Source organism: Bombina bombina, chromosome 3, assembly GCF_027579735.1.
Source record: "Bombina bombina isolate aBomBom1 chromosome 3, aBomBom1.pri, whole genome shotgun sequence".
Classification (NCBI taxonomy): Eukaryota; Metazoa; Chordata; class Amphibia; order Anura; family Bombinatoridae; genus Bombina; species Bombina bombina.
Genome location: NC_069501.1, coordinates 352,095,418 through 352,121,251, shown reverse-complemented (window position 1 = coordinate 352,121,251; position 25,834 = coordinate 352,095,418). Strand labels below are relative to the sequence as shown.

The 25,834-nt window shown below is 37.6% G+C and overlaps 1 protein-coding gene across 3 annotated transcripts in view; it reads right to left on the bottom strand.

The window, feature by feature from the left end:
* The window catches only part of SYTL5 (synaptotagmin like 5), a 407,166-nt gene that overhangs the window by 63,542 nt on the left and 317,790 nt on the right, over positions 1-25,834 (bottom strand). For all 3 annotated transcript variants that reach the window (XM_053706464.1, XM_053706465.1, XM_053706466.1), the window contains 2 exons: positions 10,946-11,107; positions 7,922-8,030 (listed from right to left, as the gene is read on the bottom strand). In XM_053706464.1, the coding sequence (XP_053562439.1) occupies positions 7,922-8,030; positions 10,946-11,107 (271 nt within the window). The remainder of the gene's footprint in view (positions 1-7,921; positions 8,031-10,945; positions 11,108-25,834) is intronic.

The following is a 25,834-nucleotide window of genomic DNA, read 5'->3' as shown; positions in this document are numbered from 1 at the left end:
TAGGTAGTTTATTTAATTAATTTATTGATAGGGTAGTGTTAGGTTTAATTATAACTTAGGTTAGGATTTATTTTAAAGGTAATTTTGTTATTATTTTAACTAGGTAACTATTAAATAGTTATTAACTATTTAATAGCTATTGTACCTGGTTAAAATAATTACCAAGTTGCCTGTAAAATAAATATTAATCCTAAAATAGCTACAATATAATTATAATTTATATTGTAGCTATATTAGGATGTATTTTACAGGTAAGTATTTAGCTTTAAATAGGAATAATTTATTTAATAAGAGTTAATTAATTTCGTTAGATTTAAATTATATTTAAGTTAGGGGGGTGTTAGTGTTAGGGTTAGACTTAGCTTTAGGGGTTAATACATTTATTAGAATAGCGGTGATCTCCGGTCGGCAGATTAGGGGTTAATAATTGAAGTTAGGTGTCGGCGATGTTAGGGAGGGCAGATTAGGGGTTAATACTATTTATGATAGGGTTAGTGAGGCGGATTAGGGGTTAATTACTTTATTATAGTAGCGCTCAGGTCCGCTCGGCAGATTAGGGGTTAATAAGTGTAGGCAGGTGTCGGCGACGTTGTGGGGGGCAGGTTAGGGGTTAATAAATATAATATAGGGGTCGGCGGTGTTAGGGGCAGCAGATTAGGGGTTAATAATAATATGCAGGGGTCAGCGATAGCGGGGGCGGCAGATTAGGGGTTAATAAGTGTAAGGTTAGGGGTGTTTAGACTCGGGGTTCATGTTAGAGTGTTAGGTGCAGACGTAGGAAGTGTTTCCCCATAGGAAACAATGGGGCTGCGTTAGGAGCTTAACGCGGCTTTTTTGCAGGTGTTAGGTTTTTTTTCAGCTCAAACAGTCCCATTGTTTCCTATGGGAGAATCGTGCACGAGCACGTTTTTGAGGCTGGCCGCGTCCGTAAGCAACTCTGGTATCGAGAGTTGCATTTGCGGTAAAAATGCTCTACGCTCCTTTTTTGGAGCCTAACGCAGCATTTTATTGAACTCTCGATACCAGAGTTAATTTTATGGTGCGGCCAGAAAAAAGCCCGCGGAGCGTTAACAGCCCATCTACCGCCAAACTCCAAATCTAGGCCTTATTTAGGTCATTCATCATATCGGCCAATTTTGGACTACCATAAGTTACTTTTTGGTTATCACGGACACTATTCACCTTTCTCAGTAAAGATTTCAGTTATGAAACTGTGTTCTCCATATATGAGTTCTCATGACCTGGATCCATAATATATTTCTAAAATATATTGTTATCAAACAATCGATCATAATAATATTAACACAAGTTTGCATATCTGTGAGACCTAATAATTATTATTTTCTGTAGGGGCTAGCTTTAAATATACTTCCATTTAGATTTATTTAATATAATGTAATATATTGTCTAGTGCTGGGCAGGATTATCTATACTTGGTTAGGGTAAAATGCATCCATCACCCAAGAATTCTTTTGTTAGAATATTATCAAGGTAATAATCCCTGTGCACCATTACTCTGTAACATATTTATTAACGCAGAGTATTGTGACAGTTAATTAGTTAAATATTCCTTAAGTGCTGATATATTTATAATTCTTTTATATATATATATATATATATATATATATATATATATATATATATATATATATATTATTAGGTACAGCCCTGCTGTGCACACAAATGGTTTATTTGACTTTCTTGCACGTCGCATGGCCACAGTTTTGGTATAAATACAGCAAAACAACCATCCTACTATCAGTTAAGCATAGAAAATGGGGAAGAGCAGTGAGCTAATGGACTTTGAACATGGCATGATAGTAGGTGCAAGACGCACTGGACAAAGTGTATCGGAAACGGCAGTACTCCTGATCTTTTCCCTTACCACAGTTTCAAGGGTGTATCAAGAATGGTGCAATGGACAGAAAACATCCAGTCAGCAGCAGTCCTGTCAAAATAAAACACTCATTGATGATTGATGACAGAGGTCAGAGGATGATGGTATAAGAATTTAACCTTGGTGCGGAGAAAAACATATTTCAATACACCACTAGGTGCACCTTGTCACCAATGGGCTACAACAGCCGGCAGCTGTTGTTATCAGAGAAGAACAAGAGAGTACGCCTTTTCTGGGCACAACAACACCAGCCAGCACTGGAACATAGAAGACTGGAAAAAGGTTGCTTAGTCTAACGAGTCGAAGTTCCTAGTGCATGATGCTGATGGCAGGTTCCGAATTTGGCTAAAACAGCATGAATCCATGGATCCGTCATGTCTGATGAAAACAGTGCAAGGTGGTGGGGGCAGTGGTATGCTGTGGGAAATGTTTTTCTGGCACACGTTGGCTCCATCGATACCCCTAGATGTAGGTCTGAATGCCACAGCGTAAGTAAATATTGTTGCTGACCAAGTGCATCTGTTCATGTTGACAGTTTATCCTCAGGCAGATATTGCTCCAGTGCACAAAGCCTGCATCACTATTGGATGGTTTCTGGAACATGACAATTAATTTTCTTTGCTGCAGTGGCCCACTCAGTCCCCGGATCTCAATCCTATTTATCATCTTCGGGATGAGCTGCAAAGGGCTATTGCTGCAAGCCTACACCTCCATCGAAACTCCAGGAGTTGCATGACATACTCATGTCTGCATGGTACACAATACCTCCACAATGTTTTCAGCATCTTGTTGAGTCCATGTCTCAAAATAATTTAGGCTGTTCTGGAGTCTAAAGGAGGCTCAACACACTTCTAGGTAGCTGTACCCAATAAAGTGGCCTCACAGTGTGTATATATATATATATATATATATATATATATATATATATATATATATATATATATATATATATATGCTTTCACATATCACAGTGCAATTCAATTATAATTTTTGTCAGTAGTGTACTTAGTTTGGTGCTGTCCTAGATACTGGGAAGAATAAATTATTTCTCACTGCCAGAGGTCAGGGACAAACAGAAAGGTCATGCACCCCCTTAGCAAATAGGGTTCACTGATTTGTGATAACAGGCATACTATAAGGAGTTCTGTTGTATGCTAATTTTATATGCATTCATTTTTTGATCCAGCATCAGAATGCTGAAAATACGTACATGAATAATCACCATTACATTTGATCTATTTCTTACATATTTTGTGGCAAGAGATGTGAGATAAATATTTCAGCATACACAGAGACTTATTTCCCTTATACCAGGAAACAGATACTGACACCCACTGAGATAGATTAAATAAAAGGGCAGCAAAATCTTTAGTACTTTCTCTTACATCTGTTGAAACAGAACCAGAGCCAACATTCAATATAGTTTTTCAGAGTTTTGGTACATTAAAGTGAAAGTAAACTTAGCTCATCAGCTCTGCAGATTTACATAAATCCTTAAAAAACATTAGCACTTTCATTCATGATTTTTTTTAATTGTGTACATAAATACCCTTTTCGCTGCATGTAACCGCATAATTTTGGTATCTTCAATTCAGCCCGTTGTTGACGATTCACTTTATTTCCTGGTCACGTTTTTGGAAGTTACCAATTGACTTTCTGGCCGATCGGCGGCCAGAAAGCTACGTCACAGCCTGCTTGCATCGAATGCGCATGCGCGGAGTACAATAAAAGCACAGTGATGTCAGTCGCGCGTTCACAATTCGCGCATGCGTATTCCTGATTATCATTTGCTGCCAAGATTTTCAGCGTCCTAGACGGCTTCTGCGACTTCAAACGAAATAAGCGGTAGTAAGTAATTACTATATTATTGCAAACAAATAATTGCTATTTATATATATATATAATCGCTACCGATCGCCGATTAGCGCATGCGCAATATAAATCAATATCGGGAACGAGCTTTCAAGCCTACGTGTAGAGCGGGTGGGACCGCTCTACACGTAATGACTACAAAATCCAGGAAGAGGAGGGTGGGAGGAGTAAAGCCAAGAACGGTAGGGAAATAAATAATAGAAATAGAAACGATTAGATTAAAGTAAAGGAAAAAAAAAACATGCGAAAATGTTATATTTAACATATAGATTATTATGATATATTGCAATGAGGAATAATTTACTTTCACTTTAATTCAACTAAACACACAGGGACGACATCCACATTTGTAAACAAATATACACCTCATACCAGTAAGCAGAAACCATTACCCTTCTGGAGAAGCTGTATAAGAAGAAGGAAACATTCAAGAAATCTCTCCAATATCTACTGGACCAGAACCAGAAGTAACAGTGCAAAAAGAGAAATACAATTCAAATTCGCAGGCACTAAAATACTTCAAATACTAGAGGTACAAAAAAAAAAATCAGTGTAAAAGCATAAGTGGTTTCCATACTGCAATAAATGTTTACAACTATGTACTTATTTTACTTTTTATACTTCATTTACACACATTTTTGAGACTCAGAGCCACAGACTAGCTCCTTATTTTAATGATGTTAAGAGCTAATATCCTGCTGATATCCAACAGTATTGGTAGAAGTTATAATGGAAGCCGTGCAAACCCAGCAGGATAAATCAAGACTGAAAAGTGCTAAATGAGTGAAAATGCTGTAGACTACACTGACTTTCAATTACAGCTCCCAAGCTCTTAAAAATGAATCCTCAGTTAAACCCATAAACAAACACACCGGGGTTGATCACAATAGTTTACAAAAACTTTAATGATTTATTTACAAAAAATCCTGTATACTTTAATTGTATTTTTTGTGTGAAAATCATTAGATTTTTCTACAGGATTGTGACGGACCCCACATTTTGGCTAAGCGAGGGCCAGCAGACAGGTCAAAAAATAACAGGAAAAAGAAAATAATGACCGCAACCACACTTTGTGACACGTATAAAAAAAGCTGTGACTGGCCATTGGCCTGGATGGGGTCTATGAGAGCCTATTCTGTGTAGCAGCATTGGCAATATATCTAAAGGTGGCATATTTCATTTATGGGTGAGGTTAAGGGGAAGTTAATGTTTGTGGGAATGAAGGTGTAGGAGAAAAAGAGATGAACAGTAAATACGGACAAGAGAATGTAAGTGAGAACAAGCTTATTTTGGTAGATTAGGGGCCTATAACTGGTGAATACATCTGTAGTGAAAGCTGATTGAAGAGTATTTCCTATAGACAAGTTTTGTATTGTAAAGGTAATTTTGAAGGTAGAAGGTACAATCTAAACACCACGGCTGAAGCAAATATCAGTAACAGAGAGTGGTTAGAGTGAATGGTAGAATGATTAGAGAACAAAATGAAGGGGATAGTAAATCAAAATTAAACCTTCGTGATTAAAGTAGAGCTCATAATTTTAAACATCTTTCCAGTTTACTTCTATTAACAAACTGACTTAAGTATCTTGGTATTCTTTATTGAAGAGCAGACTTAGGAGCAACAATGCACTGCTGGGCAGCCAATGACAAGAGGTATATATGTGCAGCCATCAAACATCAGCTAGCTCCCAGTAGTGCATTGGTGGTCCTGATCTTACCTAGGTATGCTCTTTAACAAAGAAAACAAAGATGATGGAACAATTTTAATAACAGAAGGAAATTGGGAAGTTGTTTAAAGCGGCAAGTTCTATCAGAATCAAAAATGTTTAATTTTGACATTTCTGCCCCTATAACAAAGGCAGTAAAAGCTGTTGACATTCTATATAGTGAAGCTGCAGATTAACACACTGTGAACGTAAACCAAAGTTAGAAAATTGAGACAGAAATTATAAAAGACAAGGTTGATGAAATGACGTGCCCAGGGTGCTGGAAAATAAATATTTTGGTGAAGACATGAGAGGATGAGAGAAGAGAGAAACCAGAAGCAGTGAGCTTGTCAAAGGGGATGAAGACATAACTCAGGGTGAGAGATTGTATATTAGAGAAAAGGAAATCTGTAAACTATACAGGAAAGTAGTTGGAAGTCTCTCTCTATATACAGGGAGTGCAGAATTATTAGGCAAATGAGTATTTTGACCACATCATCCTCTTTATGCATGTTGTCTTACTCCAAGCTGTATAGGCTCGAAAGCCTACTACCAATTAAGCATATTAGGTGATGTGTATCTCTGTAATGAGAAGGAGTGTGGTCTAATGACATCAACACCCTATATCAGGTGTGCATAATTATTAGGCAACTTCCTTTCCTTTGGCAAAATGGGTCAAAAGAAGGACTTGACAGGCTCAGAAAAGTAAAAAATAGTGAGATATCTTGCAGAGGGATGCAGCACTCTTAAAATTGCAAAGCTTCTGAAGCGTGATCATCGAACAATCAAGCGTTTCATTCAAAATAGTCACCAGGGTCGCAAGAAGCATGTGGAAAAACCAAGGCGCAAAATAACTGCCCATGAACTGAGAAAAGTCAAGCGTGCAGCTGCCAAGATGCCACTTGCCACCAGTTTGGCCATATTTCAGAGCTGCAACATCACTGGAGTGCTCAAAAGCACAAGGTGTGCAATACTCAGAGACATGGCCAAGGTAAGAAAGGCTGAAAGACGACCACCACTGAACAAGACACACAAGCTGAAACGTCAAGACTGGGCCAATAAATATCTCAAGACTGATTTTTCTAAGGTTTTATGGACTGATGAAATGAGAGTGAGTCTTGATGGGCCAGATGGATGGGCCCGTGGCTGGATTGGTAAAGGGCAGAGAGCTCCAGTCCGACTCAGACGCCAGCAAGGTGGAGGTGGAGTACTGGTTTGGGCTGGTATCATCAAAGATGAGCTTGTGGGGCCTTTTCGGGTTGAGGATGGAGTCAAGCTCAACTCCCAGTCCTACTGCCAGTTTCTGGAAGACACCTTCTTCAAGCAGTGGTACAGGAAGAAGTCTGCATCCTTCAAGAAAAACATGATTTTCATGCAGGACAATGCTCCATCACACGCGTCCAAGTACTCCACAGCGTGGCTGGCAAGAAAGGGTATAAAAGAAGAAAATCTAATCACATGGCCTCCTTGTTCACCTGATCTGAACCACATTGAGAACCTGTGGTCAATCATCAAATGTGAGATTTACAAGGAGGGAAAACAGTACATCTCTCTGAACAGTGTCTGGGAGGCTGTGGTTGCTGCAGCACGCAATGTTGATGGTGAACAGATCAAAACACTGACAGAATCCATGGATGGCAGGCTTTTGAGTGTCCTTGCAAAGAAAGGTGGCTATATTGATCACTGATTTGTTTTTGTTTTGTTTTTGAATGTCAGAAATGTATATTTGTGAATGTTGAGATGCTATATTGGTTTCACTGGTAAAAATAAATAATTGAAATGGGTATATATTTGTTTTTTGTTAAGTTGCCTAATAATTATGCACAGTAATAGTCACCTGCACACACAGATATCCCCCTAAAATAGCTATAACTAAAAACAAACTAAAAACTACTTCCAAAACTATTCAGCTTTGATATTAATGAGTTTTTTGGGTTCATTGAGAACATGGTTGTTGTTCAATAATAAAATGAATCCTCAAAAATACAACTTGCCTAATAATTCTGCACTCCCTGTATATATGGCAAATAAGAGCAACACAGAAAGAATGGATGAAAAAATATTAATAATAAAAAAAATGTTTTACTTAACGACCAATAATCATTATAAGTAACATTTGATATCTACATATTCAAAGGGAAGAATAACTCTCTTTTCCAACACAGTCAATCATTTGTTATCTAAAATAAATATTAAAATAAATGCATGAATTCATTATCTATCTATCTATCTATCTATCTATCTATCTATCTATCCATTCTTATAGTACTTATATATAATTGCTTCACATTTTATAGCACATCAAGGTTAGAGAAACTGAGTTATATTTCATTTCTCATAACTAAATCACTACAATAAATGTTAAAAAACGAGACCCCCCCCCCCCCCCAAGTCTTAGGTTCATAAACAAAATCTGAGAAACAACACATTTTTTATTTGCTTTCACCTAATACTGGTTCCAGTGGTAGAGTTAAGTTTTTCTCTGGAGAAATATACTTCAAACCAACCGTCAGTTCTCCCTTATATTGAAGGGTGACATCAGAGGACATGTCCATCTTAAAAAAAAAGCATAAGAACAACAATCATATAAAAATATATTTGTTAGACAGAAATAGATAGCACATACATGCTGATACAAAAAGATTTTCTACCAATAACAAATCTATATTTTATAAAAAAAAATATGGTAAGCTCTGCAGTACAGGAAGTTCACAGCTTCACCCTTCCTCATTCTCATAAAAGGTTCACGTTGACCAACCTAAGAAAGGACAGCTGTACACTGTGCATTACTTCTAAAGGAGCTGAACAACCGCAGAACACAGGAATGGATGAGAGAGGAAAGTGTGAGACAAAGGGGCATATTTATCAAGGTCTGTCGGACCTGATCCGACAGTGCGGATCAGGTCCGACAGACCTCGCTGAGCTGCTGGTGCAACACCACCTCCTACAGACTCGCGGCCAATAGGCCACCAGCAGGCGGAGCTTGATAAATATGCCCCAATGCTTACAATGGCATGCTTGTGCTGGAATATAACACGGTTATCCCAAAATGAAGATGGCAGAAAATCCTGGAACTAAAAATGTTACTTCTCTTAAAAGGGTTATATTATCATTTAGCACTGACAACATGACTCACACCACATCATTTAGAAAGAATATGGTAATGTTGCCCAAGGGTTACACTTGGGCATAGGGCTAGGGTAATGTAAAGGTTAACAACATGAAGGCAAAACATTGCACAGGGGTTCATAAAAGCTATTTCCCAAACTGCAACATTCTGAAAATTACAGTTGGCCAACTTGAACATTTAATATATTGCAATGTTCATCATAACATGTTCAGGATTTTGTCATTTAGTTATTTCTGTGTTGATGACGGTGACATCTTGATTGCACAGTTTCAATCACTTTAGCCAGTGACATTACAATAGAAAGGTACCAGTTATAAGTTTCAATTATCTCAGTTTGTTTGCATGTAAACATTGCATTTCTAAGATAAAAAACATGTTGTTTTGATTGCATAACAGAAAAGTTGAAGTCCCTTTAAATTGTCACATATATGACTGTGATAAATAATGAATCTTGTAAAAGCATCTTAATGCATAGACATTAAAAAACAAATCCATCTCTATCTTCTACACCCTAAAAGAAGATAAAACATACAATAAATATGTTTGACAGAACACTTGTCTTGCTTGTTTCCAGGATTGTTCCATGGCAAATTAAACGTTCTTCACATATGCAAAGCAGACATTCTTAAAGTGATATTAAATCATAGCATTTGTGAAATGCTAGGATTTATTAATGCAACAAATAAAGGGGGCTTTCAGTCATGAAGTATAACATACTTCATGCTGAAAGTTCCTTTATTTGTCTGCAGTGTTCGCAATGATGAGCGCCTCAGGCAGACCACGGCAGAACGCTATTTTATCACTAAGGTGATTTTAGCTAATAGCATGCTAGCTATCTGGCTTAATGCCAGCTGGTTCACACGGCTATTGGCTAAGAGGTGGAAACGTCACCTCACTGAAAAATAGAGTTCTGCTATGGGCGGTCTGAGGAGCACAGCGAACGCTACAGACAAATAAAGGAACTTTCAGCATAAAGTATTTTATACTTCTGACTGAAAAATTACTTTTATTTGTTGCACTGGTAAAGCCTAGCATTTCAGAAACACTAGGATTTACTATCACTTTAATATAGCAAAGCATACTTTATGGAACATTTTACAGCTGGTTGGAACAGTGCTATAGTTAAAATTATTTGTGATATTTTAAAAAAATACAAAAAATGAATGGTTAGCAGCTAGACCGAGGTAAAAAATTCTGTAGTCGAATTACCACAAAATATTGGTTAGAAAGTTACCTATATAAGATCACTCTGAATACATATAAAATATGTAACCTAAAAAGTGCACCTATGGATATGATGTAACAGAAAAGAATCTGATCCATACATTCGTCCTATTGCAAGGGACATTAAAGTCATTGTAAATATACAGAATATATCAGCAATTAGGCACTGCATCGCAAAAGATCTGCATGCAAAATACATTTTGATAAGTATTTAAACTAGAATATTAGTAACAAAATGTGCATTGCTTTCCTGTCCAGTCACATAAACCTTTATATATTTTATCTATACTGCTTTTGCCCAATTAGGAATATTTATTAGTGAGCTCCTGCACTGTGTAGAATGTTGAAGTGTGAGAGTTCTGAACTCGTAGGATGTACTCCAGCTTCTCTAGCAGCAGTGTAAAAAATGTATCCAATGGAGCCTCTATCAAGCTCCAAAAGCAGCTTGACGGACCGGGTTTCACAAAGAACGCTGCTCCATAACCCTGTCCGCCTGCTCTGAGCAGACGGACAGGAATCGGCACAATTCAACCCAATCGAGTACGATCGGGTTGATTGACACCCCCCTGCTGGCGGCCCATTGGCCACGAGTCTACAGGGGGCGGCGTTGCACCAGCAGCTCTTGTGAGCTGCTGGTGCAATGTTAAATGCGGAAAGAGCGTATTGCTCTCCGCATTCAGCGATGTCTTGCAGACCTGATCCGCACTGTCGGATCAGGTCCGCAAGACATTTCTTAAATATCCCTCAATATATTTTCATCATTTATTTGGCAGGATACCCAAGCTTAACCTTGCTACATATATGTCTCTAATTTGCAGTTTTTTTTATTTTATCTTTTCTGCTGAAGCAACAATAGAGGCTTTATGGATACAATGACAATGGCAAGCCCTGCCTTCTCCAGACTCTCAAGTCTAGATTGTCTCCTCCACATAGGGAAAGGGGTGGATGCAGTTTGACCATTGAAAAACAATTGCAGCAAACATGGTGTTAATCTATTCTAATAACGTTCAGACTTTGATTATATGTTAATATATTGGAAGATTGCAGAAAAATGTTGTAATTACAAGGTTTACTGTTCCTTTATTGAATATTAGATTAGATGTGGAATAATCTCACCTTTGGTTGCAATGTAAACCATTCATCATCTTTGTTTTCAAAATTCCATGAGTCCAGGGGAACGTCTACTTCACCTAAGAAACTATTACGCCCAAACCTGTCATTATGCCAGACTGTCAGTTGTAACGTTCGTGTCTCCAGCTGCGTGTGACTGATTACATACTGTAAAAATAAATGAACACATTTATGATGTCATAGGTGACACATGCAGTTATGGTACATTTTATCATTTCCATACTTTACATATAGAGCTATTTTTTGTAAACCTGTATAAAGTTAAATATACACAGTTTAAGTATTTCTAATTATTTAAAAACTGAACTAATACTAAAATAATTTTCTTTAGATTTAAACTGCTTCCAAAGCAGCAGAAATATATATATAAAACAACTTTGTTTATTGTTTATCACGGTTGTAATATCATGACTTTACAACAAACTTATTTTAATTCTAAAAAAGTCTTAAAGGGACATTCCAGCCAATACACATGTATCAGAATAAATGCTCTTCCTGTTAACACTGTTTCACTATCCAACGCTCATCAGCATCTTTTCAAAGAGACAGTGGTGCCTTATATTGGGTAAGCAATGACTCAAATAACTTGATACAAGCCACTATCTGCTCTCTGATGAGACACTTGTTTAATGCTGTAGCATGAAGCATATCTTGATATGGTACACATGCCTGTGCACAGTAAAAGCTCTCAGTGAAACCGCAATAGCTTTTACTATAAATAAATGGTATGATACAATGAAATGTTCTACAGGGCATTTTAATTTTGTCTGAAATGTAAGGGACATTTCAGACAAAATTAAAATGCCCTGAGTATGATTTGAGTATTCTGCGTCATTGCTTCAATCATGTTCTTACTGGAATTTACAAATCCGAGTCTGATGCAAACAAATAACATAATAAGCAGTAAGTGTTAAACTTCTTTCACTTTGTTACCTGTATGTACAGTAGACTGAATATTCATTGGCTGCACTATCTGGTGTTCTTTTAAAATAAAACAAATACTGAAAATTAGGTAAACATTTATATTCGTTTTTGTTAAAACTAATGTAAATGTTTCAAAGCTACAGGTGAAAGTTAACCCTAAAGAGCTCCGTAGAGTGCACTAACCTGATCCTCTTCTTGCCAGAGCTCTGGCTGCGCTAACAGGAGGCTTAGCGCTATTGGCTCCCAGGCCCTGTACTAAAGTTATTGCAGGTCCTGGGAGCCGGGATTATCTATCTTTTTAAACAATACAATTTGTGGTGTTTACAATCCCTTTAAATAACAATTTGAACACAAATCATATTATGTTCTCGGTTTAATGGGAACACTGAGTTTATTACATGAATGTTTAGATAGTGTATGGAGGTTTCAAAATAATGTCTGATACCTTGATAACAAACGCAGCTCAGATAACTTATCTAACCTAAACCATTAATAGCTCATATGATGGAAAGCGAATGTCAGATTCTTGACAACTGAATGGTTGAAAGATTTTTTTACCCTTTTACAATTATACTTTAAATGTTTCTTTGAAATGTTACACTTTGCTATATGACATCTTGCTTGCAATTGATGACAAAGAAAGTTAAAACAGACAAATGTAGCATTAAAATGTGGATTCTCATAAACTTCAATGCCAAAATCACATTAGTTTTTTTTGCAATTGAACCTTATTTTATTTTTTTATTGACATTATTGGTGGTCATTAGAATGGCCACCAGTCTGCACATAATCACAGTGATCCTATCTACAGTTGCTGGTTAGGCATAAATGGGCAACTATCAGACACCGTTGTGCTGTTGTTCGGCCTACTCTGACTTCCCCGATCTATTGTTTTATTGAGCAATACGTGGAAGGAGATGACTCATTTTATTGTTTGTAAAACTTTTTGAAAACTGGACAGTTTAAACATGGTCCAAGGCAAAAAAAATGTCAAGACATCAGATTTAGAACTGCATATCTCAGAATTTTTAAATGTACCAAATTAATCACTCACCCTAGTTAATTTAAATGTAAAACTATTTCTTATGTATTAAAGGGGTAACGTGCCGTAAATCTATGGTGCATTGTTCTACACCATGGCCCCTATTTATCAACCCGTCAATTTACTTGCATTCGCCGGGACCAATATGCTCGCCTAAGATCGCCTAACATTGCTGCCGCGGACCTGAATACGTTCTCCAAAGTTACCAAAAAAGCTGTCAAAAAGCCGCGCACCAAGTATGGGCGATGAGCAGCGGACTGTTGTTAACTAACAGTCATTGATCTTGCTGCTCCGGCTTTTTCACAGATTTATTGGTATACTGTCACTAAACACCCACACTGTCTTACCCCTAAACCGCCGCCCCCGGAGCCCACCACAACTCAAATAAAGTTATTATCCCTAAACCGCCGCTCCCGGACCCCGCCGCAATGAAATAAACTTATTAACCCCTAAACCGCCGCTCCCGGAGCCCACCGTCACCTACATTATGTTATGAACCCCTAATCTGCCGCCCCCTAAATTACATTTATTAACCCCTAATCTGCCGCCCCCAATGCCGTCGCCATTATTCTAAATGTATTAACCCCTGAACCTAAGTCTAACCCTAACACCCACTAACCTAAATATTATTTAAATAAATATAAATAAAAATTAATATTATTAACTAAATTATTCCTATTTAAAATTAAATACTTACCTATAAAATAAACCCTAAGATAGCTACAATATAACTAATAGTTACATTGTAGCTAGCTTAGGGTTTATTTTTATTTTACAGGCAAGTTTGTATTTATTTTAACTAGGTACAATAGTTATTAAATAGTTATTAACTATTTAATAACTACCTAGTTAAAATAAAGACAAATTTACCTGTAAAATAAAACCTAACCTAAGTTACACTAACACCTAACACTACAATATAATTAAATAAATTAACTAAATTAACAACAATTAAATACATTAAATAAAATTAGCTAAAGTACAAAAAAAACAAAAAACACTAAATTACAGAAAATAAAAAACAAATTACAAGATATTTAAACTAATTACAGCTAATCTAATAGCCCTATCAAAATTAAAAAAAGCCCCCCCCCCAAAATAAAAAAAACCCTAGCCTAAACTAAACTATCAATAGCCCTTAATAGTGCCTTTTGCGGGGCATTGCCCCAAAGTAATCCGCTCTTTTACCTGGAAAAAAAATACAAACAACCCCCCCAACAGTAAAACCCACCACCCACACAACCAACCCCCCAAATAAATTACTATCTAAAAAAACCTAAGCTCCCCATTGCCCTGAAAAGGGCATTTGGATGGGCATTGCCCTTAAAAGGGCAGTTAGCTCTTTTGCTGGCCCAAAGCCCTAACCTAAAAAATAAACCCACCCAATACACCCTTAAAATAATCCTTACACTAACCCCATGAAGATTCACTTACCGGGAGACGTCTTCATCCAAGCGGCAAGATGTCCTCAACGAATCCGGCAGAAGTGGTCCTCCAGATGGGCAGAAGTCTTCATCCAGACGGCATCTTCTATCTTCATCCTTCCGGCGCGGAGCGGGTCCATCTTCAAGACATCCGGCAGAGAGCATCCTCTTCCAAAGACGTCTTCTTGCTGAATGAATATCACTTTAAGTGACGTCATCCAAGATGGCATCCCTTCGATTCCGATTGGCTGATAGAATTCTATCAGCCAATCGGAATTAAGGTAGAAAAAATATTATTGGCTGATGCAATCAGCCAATAGGATTAAACTTCAATCCTATTAACTGACTCAATCAGCCAATAGGATTAAGCTCGCATTCTATTGGCTGATTGGAACAGCCAATAAAATGCCAGCTCAATCATATTGGCTGATTGCAACAGCCAATAGGATGTTTTCTACCTTAATTCCGATTGGCTGATAGAATTCTATCAGCCAATCGGAATCGAAGGGACGCCATCTTGGATGACGTCACTTAAAGTGATATTTATTCAGCAAGAAGACGTCGTTGGAAGAGGATGCTCCACGTCGGATGTCTTGAAGATGTACCCGCTCCGCACCGGAAGGATGAAGATAGAAGATGCCATCTGGATAAAGACTTCTGCCCGTCTGGAGGACCACTTCAGCCGGATTCGTTGAGGACATCTTGCCGTTGGATGAAGACGTCTCCCGGTAAGTGAATCTTCATGGGGTTAGTGTTAGGATTTTTTTTAAGGGTGTATTGGGTGGGTTTATTTTTTAGGTTAGGACTTTGGGCCTGCAAAAGAGCTAACTGCCCTTTTAAGGGCAATGCCCATCCAAATGCCCTTTTCAGGGCAATGGGGAGCTTAGGTTTTTTTAGATAGTAATTTATTTGGGGGGTTGGTTGTGTGGGTGGTGGGTTTTACTGTTGGGGGGTTGTTTGTATTTTTTTTCCAGGTAAAAGAGCTGATTACTTTGGGGCAATGCCCCACAAAAGGCCCTTTTAAGGGCTATTGATAGTTTAGTTTAGGCTAGGGTTTTTTTTATTTTGGGGGGGGCTTTTTTATTTTGATAGGGCTATTAGATTAGGTGTAATTAGTTTAAATATCTGTAATTTGTTTTTTATTTTCTGTAATTTAGTGTTTTTTTTTTTTTGTACTTCAGCTAATTTTATTTAATGTATTTATTTGTTGTTAATTTAGTTAATTTATTTAATTATATTGTAGTGTTAGGTGTTAGTGTAACTTAGGTTAGGTTTTATTTTACAGGTAAATTTGTCTTTATTTTAACTAGGTAGTTATTAAATAGTTAATAACTATTTAATAACTATTGTACCTAGTTTAAATAAATACAAACTTGCCTGTAAAATAAAAAATAAACCCTAAGCTAGCTACAATGTAACTATTAGTTATATTGTAGCTAGTTTAGGGTTTATTTTATAGGTAAGTATTTAGTTTTAAATAGGAATAATTTAGTTAATAATATTAATTTATATTTATTTAAATAATATTTAGGTTAGGGGGTGTTAGGGTTAGACTTAGGTTTAGGGGTTAATACATTTAGAATAGTGGCGGCGACATTGGGGCGGCAGATTAGGGGTTAATAAATGTAATGTAGGTGGTGGCTGTGTAGGGGGCGGCAGATTAAGGGTTAATAACAATGTAGGTGGCGGCGGTGTAGGGGCCGGAAGATTAGGGGTTAATAACATAATGTAGGTGGCGGTGGGCTCTGGGAGTGGCAGTTTAGGGGTTAATAAGTTTATTTCGTTTTGGTGAGGTCCGGGAGTGGCGGTTTAGGGGTTAATAAGTATAAAGTAGGTGGCGGCGGTGTAGGGGTGGCAGATTAGGGGTTAATAAGTATAATGTAGGTGGCGGCGATGTCGGGGACGGCAGATTAGGGGTGTTTAGACTCGGGGTACATGTTAGGGTGTTAGGTGTAAACTTAACTTTTATTCTCCCATAGGAATCAATGGGATATCGGGCAGCAGCGAACATGAGCTTTCGCTGCTTTCAGACTCCCATTGAATCCTATGGCATCTGCAGCCTCCAGGGCGGCGGATTGAAAACCAGGTACGCTGGGCCGGAATAGTGCCGAGCGTACCTGGTAGATTTTTGTTAACTTGCAAATGTAGTCAGATAGTGCCAAATTTGCATTCGGAACATCTGTAGTGACGTAAGCATCGATCTGTGTCGGACTGAGACTGGCGGATCGTATGTTACGTCACAAATTTCTACTTTTGCCGGTCTGTAGGGTTTGATAAATATGGAGAATCAAGCTCTCCACAATTACACTGCGGAATTCTAGCGTATTTGCGGTTGACGGCTTGATAAATAGTGGCAAATGTCTAACTTCTTGGGAAAAAACATTACTGGCTAGATTACGAGTGGAGCGCTATTTATCACTCCCGCTCACACATTAACTCTGCTTGACTTTGGCTCTTTGAGAGTGTCGGGTAGTGCTCATTTTACAAGTTGAAAGTATTTTTGGGGGGTTTGCACGCTAACCCAACATGCACAAAGAGCCAAAGTTAGAATATTACGACCGCGTTAACGTACTCCCTCATAAACTTCAATAGAGCGAGGAAAGTGGGAAAAAATCTAACACCCATACTCGCGCGCTAACCTTGAATCACCTACTCTTATAACCCCTAAACTTCCACATAGCCCACCACAAAGTACCCCACTATACTATTAACCCCTAAACCATCACATCGCAAAATACCCCTCAACACTATAAATCCCTAAACCACCACAACCCCCATTGCAAAATAACCCATCTACACTATTAACCCCTAAACCACCACAACCCCTATAGCAAAATACCCCTCTATACTATGAACCCCTAAACTGCCACAACCCTCATCACAAAATACCAACTAATCTGACACCCCCTAACTTACCAAAACAAGAAAAATCTAACATTACTGGGGGGACACCCCCCAAAAAAACATTACTGGAAAAAAAAGCTACCATTACTAATTTTCAAATTCAAATCAGCAAATAGAAATAAACTTTTTTCTATTGGCTGATTTGAATATGAAAATCAGCCAATAGGAATGCAAGGGTACCCCTATAGAAAGGGGGTACCTCGCATTCAAAATTCAGTGTGCGGCGAAGAGGACATTGGGAATGGAAGATACAAAGTAATGAAGATAAATGAAGATAGAAGATCACCACCGGGATGCAGATGGACCGCCGCCACAGGGATGTGTGTGTGTATATATATATACACACACACACATACATACATATATATATATATATATATATATATATACATACATATATATATATATATATATACACATACACACACACATACATATACATATATATATATACACACATATATATATATATATATACACATACACACACACATACATATACATATATATATATACACACACATATATATATATACACATACATATATATATACACACACACAACACAGGAATGGACCGCACTCTCAGACTGAACTGGGTACACATCCTAAACCACTGCCCAGCCCTGAACACTGAAAGACAGCTGTACAGTTCCCAGCAACCCATGCAGTTAACCCCTGAGCACTGTAGCCTGGGTGACAAGCCCTTAGGGACACTTTTATAAAAGCCTGTGTCACCCTGGGAGGTTTCCCAGTTGGTGTGTTTGAAAGTATGCATTGTGTGAGTGCTGGTTAGGGTCCCAGTAAGGGATAGACCTTGTTGTGGTCCTGGGCTTGATCCTTTTGGCGCAAATGTAACGGACTTCCCCCAGTTTTGCTTTGGAACATTACTGTGTATCTGCTGGCGAGTGCCAGGTTTTCTATGTGTTGTGTTTGTAAACCAGATAGACTGAAACACAGATATGAACAGACACATAACATGGAATTAGTTATAAAAAAATTCAAAATTTCCATTTTTCTTGCACATAAAATATGAAAACTTTCAACAAATACTGCCGCTTCGTGTGTTTTCTAGAGCACTTAGCTGTATGTTAAGAAGGACATGGTACATCTCCAGCTATATTAGTATTTAGGAATCATTCTTATCTGCATATAATCTATATTCTCATATGTCCTCAATGTTTGTCAAAGAGAACTGATACGGTTTATAGCTCTTTTTATATTTTACATACTCCATAGAGGTATTTTCTATGCTTAGCATCATAAGTGAACATGCAGGCAGCACACGTGTAGCACAGAGGCCACATCTGTGTTTTTACATGAACAGTCCTTTAAAAGAAGTAGGAAAGGAAACATAGTTGTAAATTGTATAAAAAGTTCATGCTTTAAATTGCATTCAAAATAAATATGATTTTAAAGCAGAGACTTTGAAGGGACACTGAACCCAAATTTTTTCTTTCATGATTCAGATAGAGAGGCCTATTTATCAAGCCGTCAACCGCAAATACGCTGGAATTCCACAGCATAATTGTGGCGAGCTTGATTCGCCCCATTTATCAAAGCCTACAGACCGGCAAAAGTTGAAAATTGTGAAGTTACATACGATCCGCCAACGCAGATCGATGCTTACATCATTACAGATGTTCCGAATACAAATTCGGCACTATCTGACAACTTTTGCCATTTATCAAATTTCTAACGGGTACGCTCGCCACTATTCCGGTCCAGCGTACCTGCTTTTCAATCCGCCACCCTGGAGGCCGCGGATGCCATAGGAATCAATGGGAATCTGAAAGCAGCGAAAGCTTATGTTCGATGCTGCCAGATATCCCATTGATTTCTATGCTAGAATAAAAGTTACGTTTACATCTTACACCATAACATAACCCCGAGTCTAAACACCCCTAATCTGCCGCCCCAACATCGCCACAACCTAAATAAAGTTATTAACCCCTATTCCGCCTCTCCCTGAGCCCACCGCAACTAAATAAAGTTATTAACCCCTATCCCGCCGCTCCCCCAGCCCACCGCAACTAAATAAAGTTATAAACCCCTATACCGTTGCTCCCGGACCCTGCCGCAACTAAATAAATGTATTAACCCCTAAACCTCTGGCCTCCCACATCACTACCACTTACTAAACCTATTAACTACTAAACCACCACCCCCTACATCGCCATAAACTAAATTAAGCTATTAACCCCTAAACCTAAGAACCAGCTAACTTTACATTAAATATTAACTCATCCCTATCTTATAATAAATTTAAACTTACCTGTAGAATTAAATTAAACTATATTAAACTAATAATTAACCTACACTAACTATAATCCTACAATTACATTAAACTATATTAAACTATTAATTAACCTACTCTAACTATTATACTAAAATTACATTAAACTATACATTAACCTACCCTATTATACTAAAATTACATTAAACTAACAATTAAATTAACTATATTACATATTTAAAAACCTAACCCTACTCAAATTATTTAAATCTACTATTAAAAATTACAAAGTTATAAAAATATAACAGCTAAGTTACACAAAATAAAACACTGTTACACAAAATAAAAATAAATGATCAAATATTTAAACTAATTACACCTAGCACTATGAAAATAAAAAAGCCCCCCCAAAATAAAAAAAAAACCCTAGCCTACAATAAACTACCAATGGCCCTTAAAAGGGCCTTTTGCGGCCTTGCCCCAAAGAAATCAGCTCTTTTACCTGTAAAATAAAAATACAAATACCCCCCCAACAGTAAAACCCACCACGCTCACAACCAAACCCCCCAAATAAAAACCATCCAAGTTGGCGCCCCTTACATTCCGATTGGCTGATAGAATTCTAGCCAATAGGATTGAGCTTGCATTCTATTGGCTATTCCAATCAGCCAATAGAATGCGAGCTCAATCCTATTGGCTGATTGCAACAACCAATATGATTTTTTCCACCTTAATTCCTATTGGCTGATAAAATTCTATCAGCCAATCGGTATGTAAGGGACGCCATCTTGGATGACCTCATTTAAAAGGAAACTTCATTCTTCAGAAGACGTCGTAAGAAGAGGATGCTCTGCGCCGGATGTCTTGAAGATGGAGCCGCTCTGCGCCGAATGAATGAAGATAGAAGATGCCGTCTGGATGAAGACTTCTGCCGGCTTGGATGAAGACTTCTGCCGCTTCGTTGAGGATGGATGTCCGGTCTTCAAAAATTGTAAGTGGATCTTCGGGGGTTAGTGTTAGTTTTTTTTTAAGGGTTTATTGGGTGGGTTTTAATTTTAGATTAGGGGTTTGGGCTGAAAAAAAGCTAAATGCCCTTTAAGGACAATGCCTATACAAATGCCCTTTTCAGGGCAATGGGGAGATTAGGTTTTTTTAGATAGGTTTTTATTTGGGGGGGGGGTTGGTTGTGTGGGTTGTGGGTTTTACTGTTGGGGGGTATTTGTATTTTTATTTTACAGGTAAAAGAGCTGATTTCTTTGGGGCAATGCCCCACAAAAGGCCCTTTTAAGGGCCATTGGTAGTTTAGTGTAGGCTAGGTTTTTTTTTAATTTTGGGGGGGGCTTTTTTATTTTCATAGGGCTATTAGATTAGATATAATTAATTTGATAATTTATTTTTTATTTTGTGTAACTTAGTGTTTTTTATTTTTTGTAACTTAGTGTTTTCTATTTTGTGTAACTTTGTTATTATTTTTTTGTAACTTAGTAATTTTTAATAGTAGATTTAAATAATTTGAGTAAGGTTAGGTGTTTAAATATGTAATATAGTTAATTTAATTATTAGTTTAATGTAATTTTAGCATAATAGTTAGGGTAGGTTAATTAATAGTTTAATATAGTTTATTTTAATTCTAAAGGTAAGTTTAAATTTATTATAAGATAGGAATGAGTTGATATTTAATGTAAAGTTAGCGTGTTGTTAGGTTAGGGGTTAATAGCTTAATTTAGTTTATGACGAGGTGGGGGGCTGGTGGTTTAGGGGGTTAATAGGTTTAGTAAGTGGTAGTGATGTGGGAGGCCAGGGGTTTAGGGGTTAATACATTTATTTAGTTGCAGTGGGCTCCGGGAGCAGCGGAATGGGGGTTAATAACTTTATTTAGTTTGCGGCAGGGTCTGGGAGCGTTGGGATAGGGGTTAAACATTTTAGTATAGTGGCGGTGTTTAGTGACAGGGTATAAATAAAGTTGGGAAAAAGCCGAATAGCAGCGAGATTGCTGACTGTTAGTTAACAACAGTCCACTGCTCATCGCCCCGTACTTGGTGCGCGGCTTTTTGACAGCTTTTTTTATAAATATGGAGAGCATATTCAGGTCCGCGGCCGCGATGTTAGGCGAGCGTATTGGTGCCGTTGAATGCAGCATAGTTGACGGCTTGATAAATAGGCCTCAGAGCATGAACTTTTAAGCAACTTTCTAATTTACTCCTCTTATCAATTTTTCTTCGTTCTCTTGCTATCTTTATTTTAAAAGCAGGAATGTAAATCTTAGCAGCCAGCCCATTTTAGGTTCAGCACCATGGATAGCACTTGCTTATTGCAGGCTTACATGTACCCACCAATAAGCAAGCTTAACCCAGGTTCTCAACCAAAAATGGGCCGGCTCCTATGCATCACATTCTTGCTTTTTAAATAAAGATAGCAAGAGAACGAAGAAAAAATGTTAATAGGAGTAAATTAGAAAGTTACTTAAAATTGCATGCTCTATCTGAATCATGAAATAAACATTTGGAGTTTAGTGTCCCTTTAAGCAAAGCCTTTAAATGGAGCATCTTTAGTATCTATTACCTGGTATTCTGGGGCTGGACTGACCTTGTTATGAGGGATCAGGCTGATAATTCAGGATCATTTTCCCCTATGAAAAGCACAATATGGCTGACAGAAGCTACTCCCAGGTGGTAACTGGGCTAAAGAACGAGCCACTGAGCTGTTGTTCATCCCTGGCAGATTGCTTCTCTTTCTTTTAATACTTAGGGGCCGATTTAACAAGCCTCAAATGCAGCAGAATTCATCTGTTTCTTAAGACCACTGCTCCTTAACTCGTCCACCACCTCTGAGGCAGCAGACAGCAATCAGCCTGATCGGATACGATCGGGTTGATTGACACCCCCTTCTAGCGGCCGACTAGCCGCAAATGTGCAGGGGGCGGCATTGCACAAGCATTTCTAGTGAAATGCTTGCGCAATTATATTGATGTGCAGGGGACATGATCCACTACAGGGGATATTATTTGCCCATATAACATAAAACTATACTGAATCAATGTAAAACAAGGAGTTTAGCAGAAAATATATCTTACCCTTATTGCATCACTGGTGCCAGTGTAAAAACAGATTTTATAACTTGTCAGGCCCCACAGGTGCCATTTGATTTAAGGTACCCTAGGCAGATACCTAAAGCCAAATTCAGATTTTTATTTAGTTCACTGGTTTTCAAAGTTATCCTCAGCCCCCCCCCCCCAACAGGCCAGGTTTTCAGCATTACCTTGTATGAGAGCAGGTAAAATAACCATGTTTATTAAGTAGCTGATTATTTCACCTGTGTTCTAATTCAGATATCCTCAAAATGTGGCCTGTTAGCAAGGTCTGAGGACAGGTTTGAAAACCAGTGATTTAGTTTGATGAAGATCATTGTCTATCTTAGGTAACACAATGTCATGAATCGATTACAAAATTCCACCATAACTGAGAATCTCTGACAAATCCCTGCCACCTTGTGAGGTCACTCACATATAAGCCAGCATGTAACCATTTCACCAGTGCTTGATTAAACGAGCTAGTGACTAAAGCTTTCCTGGTTCTTAGCCAACTTGCAGCTACTGGTATATTGTTGCCTAAACTTCTGCGAGTTCTCTGCACATATAAATGAGCAACTCATTTTTTCCCTTGTGACCTGGGCAGGAATCTTTCCTTCTCCACACTGTAGCTCACACAGCAATCTGTCTGCACCTGTGTCTACCTTACTTGCTCCCAGAATTAAACCAGCAGGGACTGCAGTACCTGGGAATCCTGGCACCTAAACTTGCAGCGTGTCGTCTGCGCTCTTTAACACATTCTCAGTTCCTTGGGGTGATCTGCATCAAAGTGGTTAGTGAACTCTTCAGTATAAATGAACATCTTAGTTAACGGGACATTGTACACTTGTTGCAACTGTGCTGCCTAATTAAAGAAACATTGTACATACCAGAATAACTGCATATCCTAATTAAAGGGACATTGTACACTATCTGTATCATGCTACCTAATTAAAGGAACATTGTACACTCTAACATATGTCCTCTACTTAATTAAAGGGATATAGCACTCTTCAATACAACTGAGCTGTATATCTAAATGGGACATTGTGCACTCCAGTACATGTCTGAGAACCTATTCTTGTCAATATCTCCTGCACAGAATCATCGTATCTATCTTTTAACCTCTGCAGTTGCGGTTCACAAATACACTCTCATCTAATCAAACTCCTGTTGTGACTAAATAGAATTCTGAGTCCTTACACACAGTCTGTTAAGTCTATATAAATGAAATCTCTTGCCCACCTTCCTCTCATGTGGACTCTTTTGGGAGTAGATATATAAAAGGGACTTAAACACATCTTGAATTTGAGTAAAAATGATGCTTGTCCCATATTCTTTAGACGGGCCAAAAAAACTAAATTGCTAGCCAGATGCAAATTTCCTAAACCAGCTACATGATTTATTTTATGGTCTCTCTAGGGAGCGTAGGCCAAGCACAATTTTACAATACAAAAAGGCAAGAGGTGTCAATTGCTTTTTAAAAAGAGCAGCCTAGTTTGAATAGTTATATAGTAATTCTATTTTTCACATTGGATGAGAGTTAAAAAAAATAAAAGCTTTTATGAGTCCTTAGCTACCTTATCCTGCAATTTGTTAAGGCACATATACCCACTTAACACTTTAAGTTGCTCTCATATATAGACTCCTGTTATTATGTTTGTTAGTAATTAATAGACCCTATAAGATGATGTCCTAAATGCTGATTGTTAAAATGTACTACTTTATAAACAAACATTTGAGAGGCAGTCATGTTGGCCCTCATGTCTCCTACAAAGAGATTATTAGAGCTGGTTTACTGCTCAACCATTTTAACAATGATTAGCCTAACTGCCACCTAAACATACCCATCTGTGGCTATAGATGGGTTTTTGATATTAGTGTCCTAAATAGATGCTTGAGCTGCAGCTGTAGTTTCAATTGTAAATTCTATGTTGCAGGAATTATATACCAGATTTTAGGTCATGCCTGAATACGGCTGATGACATCAGTTTATTTTATTTTACTCATATTCTATATTAGGCTCCGCCCCCCCCTTTTTGGAGCTTATTTATTAAGCTAAGGGACACAGATCCCATCGAAGACCCCCTAAAAAAAAAAATACATAAGAGCCCTTCATCATAGTTATGGTTGATAAACCTTTCTGTGATATAGGTATATGTTTATAGTCTGGAGGACCCAAAAAGGGCCCTATATAATAATCCCTCCCCCCATATTCTATTCACTTATCTTTGTACCAAACTAGCAACAAGGACTTATATTTGACCCTATATGTTATTGAATTTAATAAGATGATACAGATGTGAGGACCTAAAAAGGGGTCCTATATACCATAAACTTTAAAATCTGAGGTTGATTCACAGGTTCATTAACCACTTAGACTACATTACATTTCTTGGAATTGCTTATGGTTATTAGTTTCTTATTGTCTGAAATGTTTGCATGCCTTCTATTTTTGATGTAACGCTCAGTGTAAAAACAGTGATGTATACTTTTCTAAACCGCCCCCACTGGCTGGAGGCCTATGTATGTGGTTACTATGTATTACTTTATATTTTACCTCAATAAAAATATTTAAAAAATAAATAAATAAATAAAAGCTTTTAATAAGTTCTGTGTCCTTGAGGGCTACACTTGCTTGTCTATGTCCTGATGGCCAACAGAGAAGAAACAGGCCACTTCACATTGAAGAAGGGTTATAGACGCTATTAAGTGTCTTAGGAATATGGAGGAATATGTTGATCAAGCCAGACTTCCAATTTACCTTTTATTGTGCACTATGGGATGCACTGGATTTACAATTGTGTAATTACTATAAAGAGAGACATCTCTTACACCTTGTGCTTGAAGGCATGCAGAGGGCAGCACCCCCTCTACTGCACTATGTTGCTGGTTGTACCTTTTACCAGTCACTTACATAGTAGAAGGCAACCTATTGGATCACCAAATGCTGTAAGTTATGCAGTTGTTGCACTGATGTTAAAAGATATTTATTTATATGATAAGTGAATGTTTAAAACTTTTAATCTATGGATCATTTGTTTGATACGGTTTGTCATCTTTGAAAATTCAATAAAAATATATTTAAAAAAATGCTTTTAAAATAAAGGCTTAATACTTAAGGGGGTATGTTACCCATATGCTAAATCACTTATGTTATGCAGCATAACTAAAAATCTTGCTAGACAATATAACATGAACATCTATTTATCAAAAAAGGGAAGATATTTAACCTCAAAATGATCTTAGAAGCCAAATCACTTTGTAGAGGAATTTTA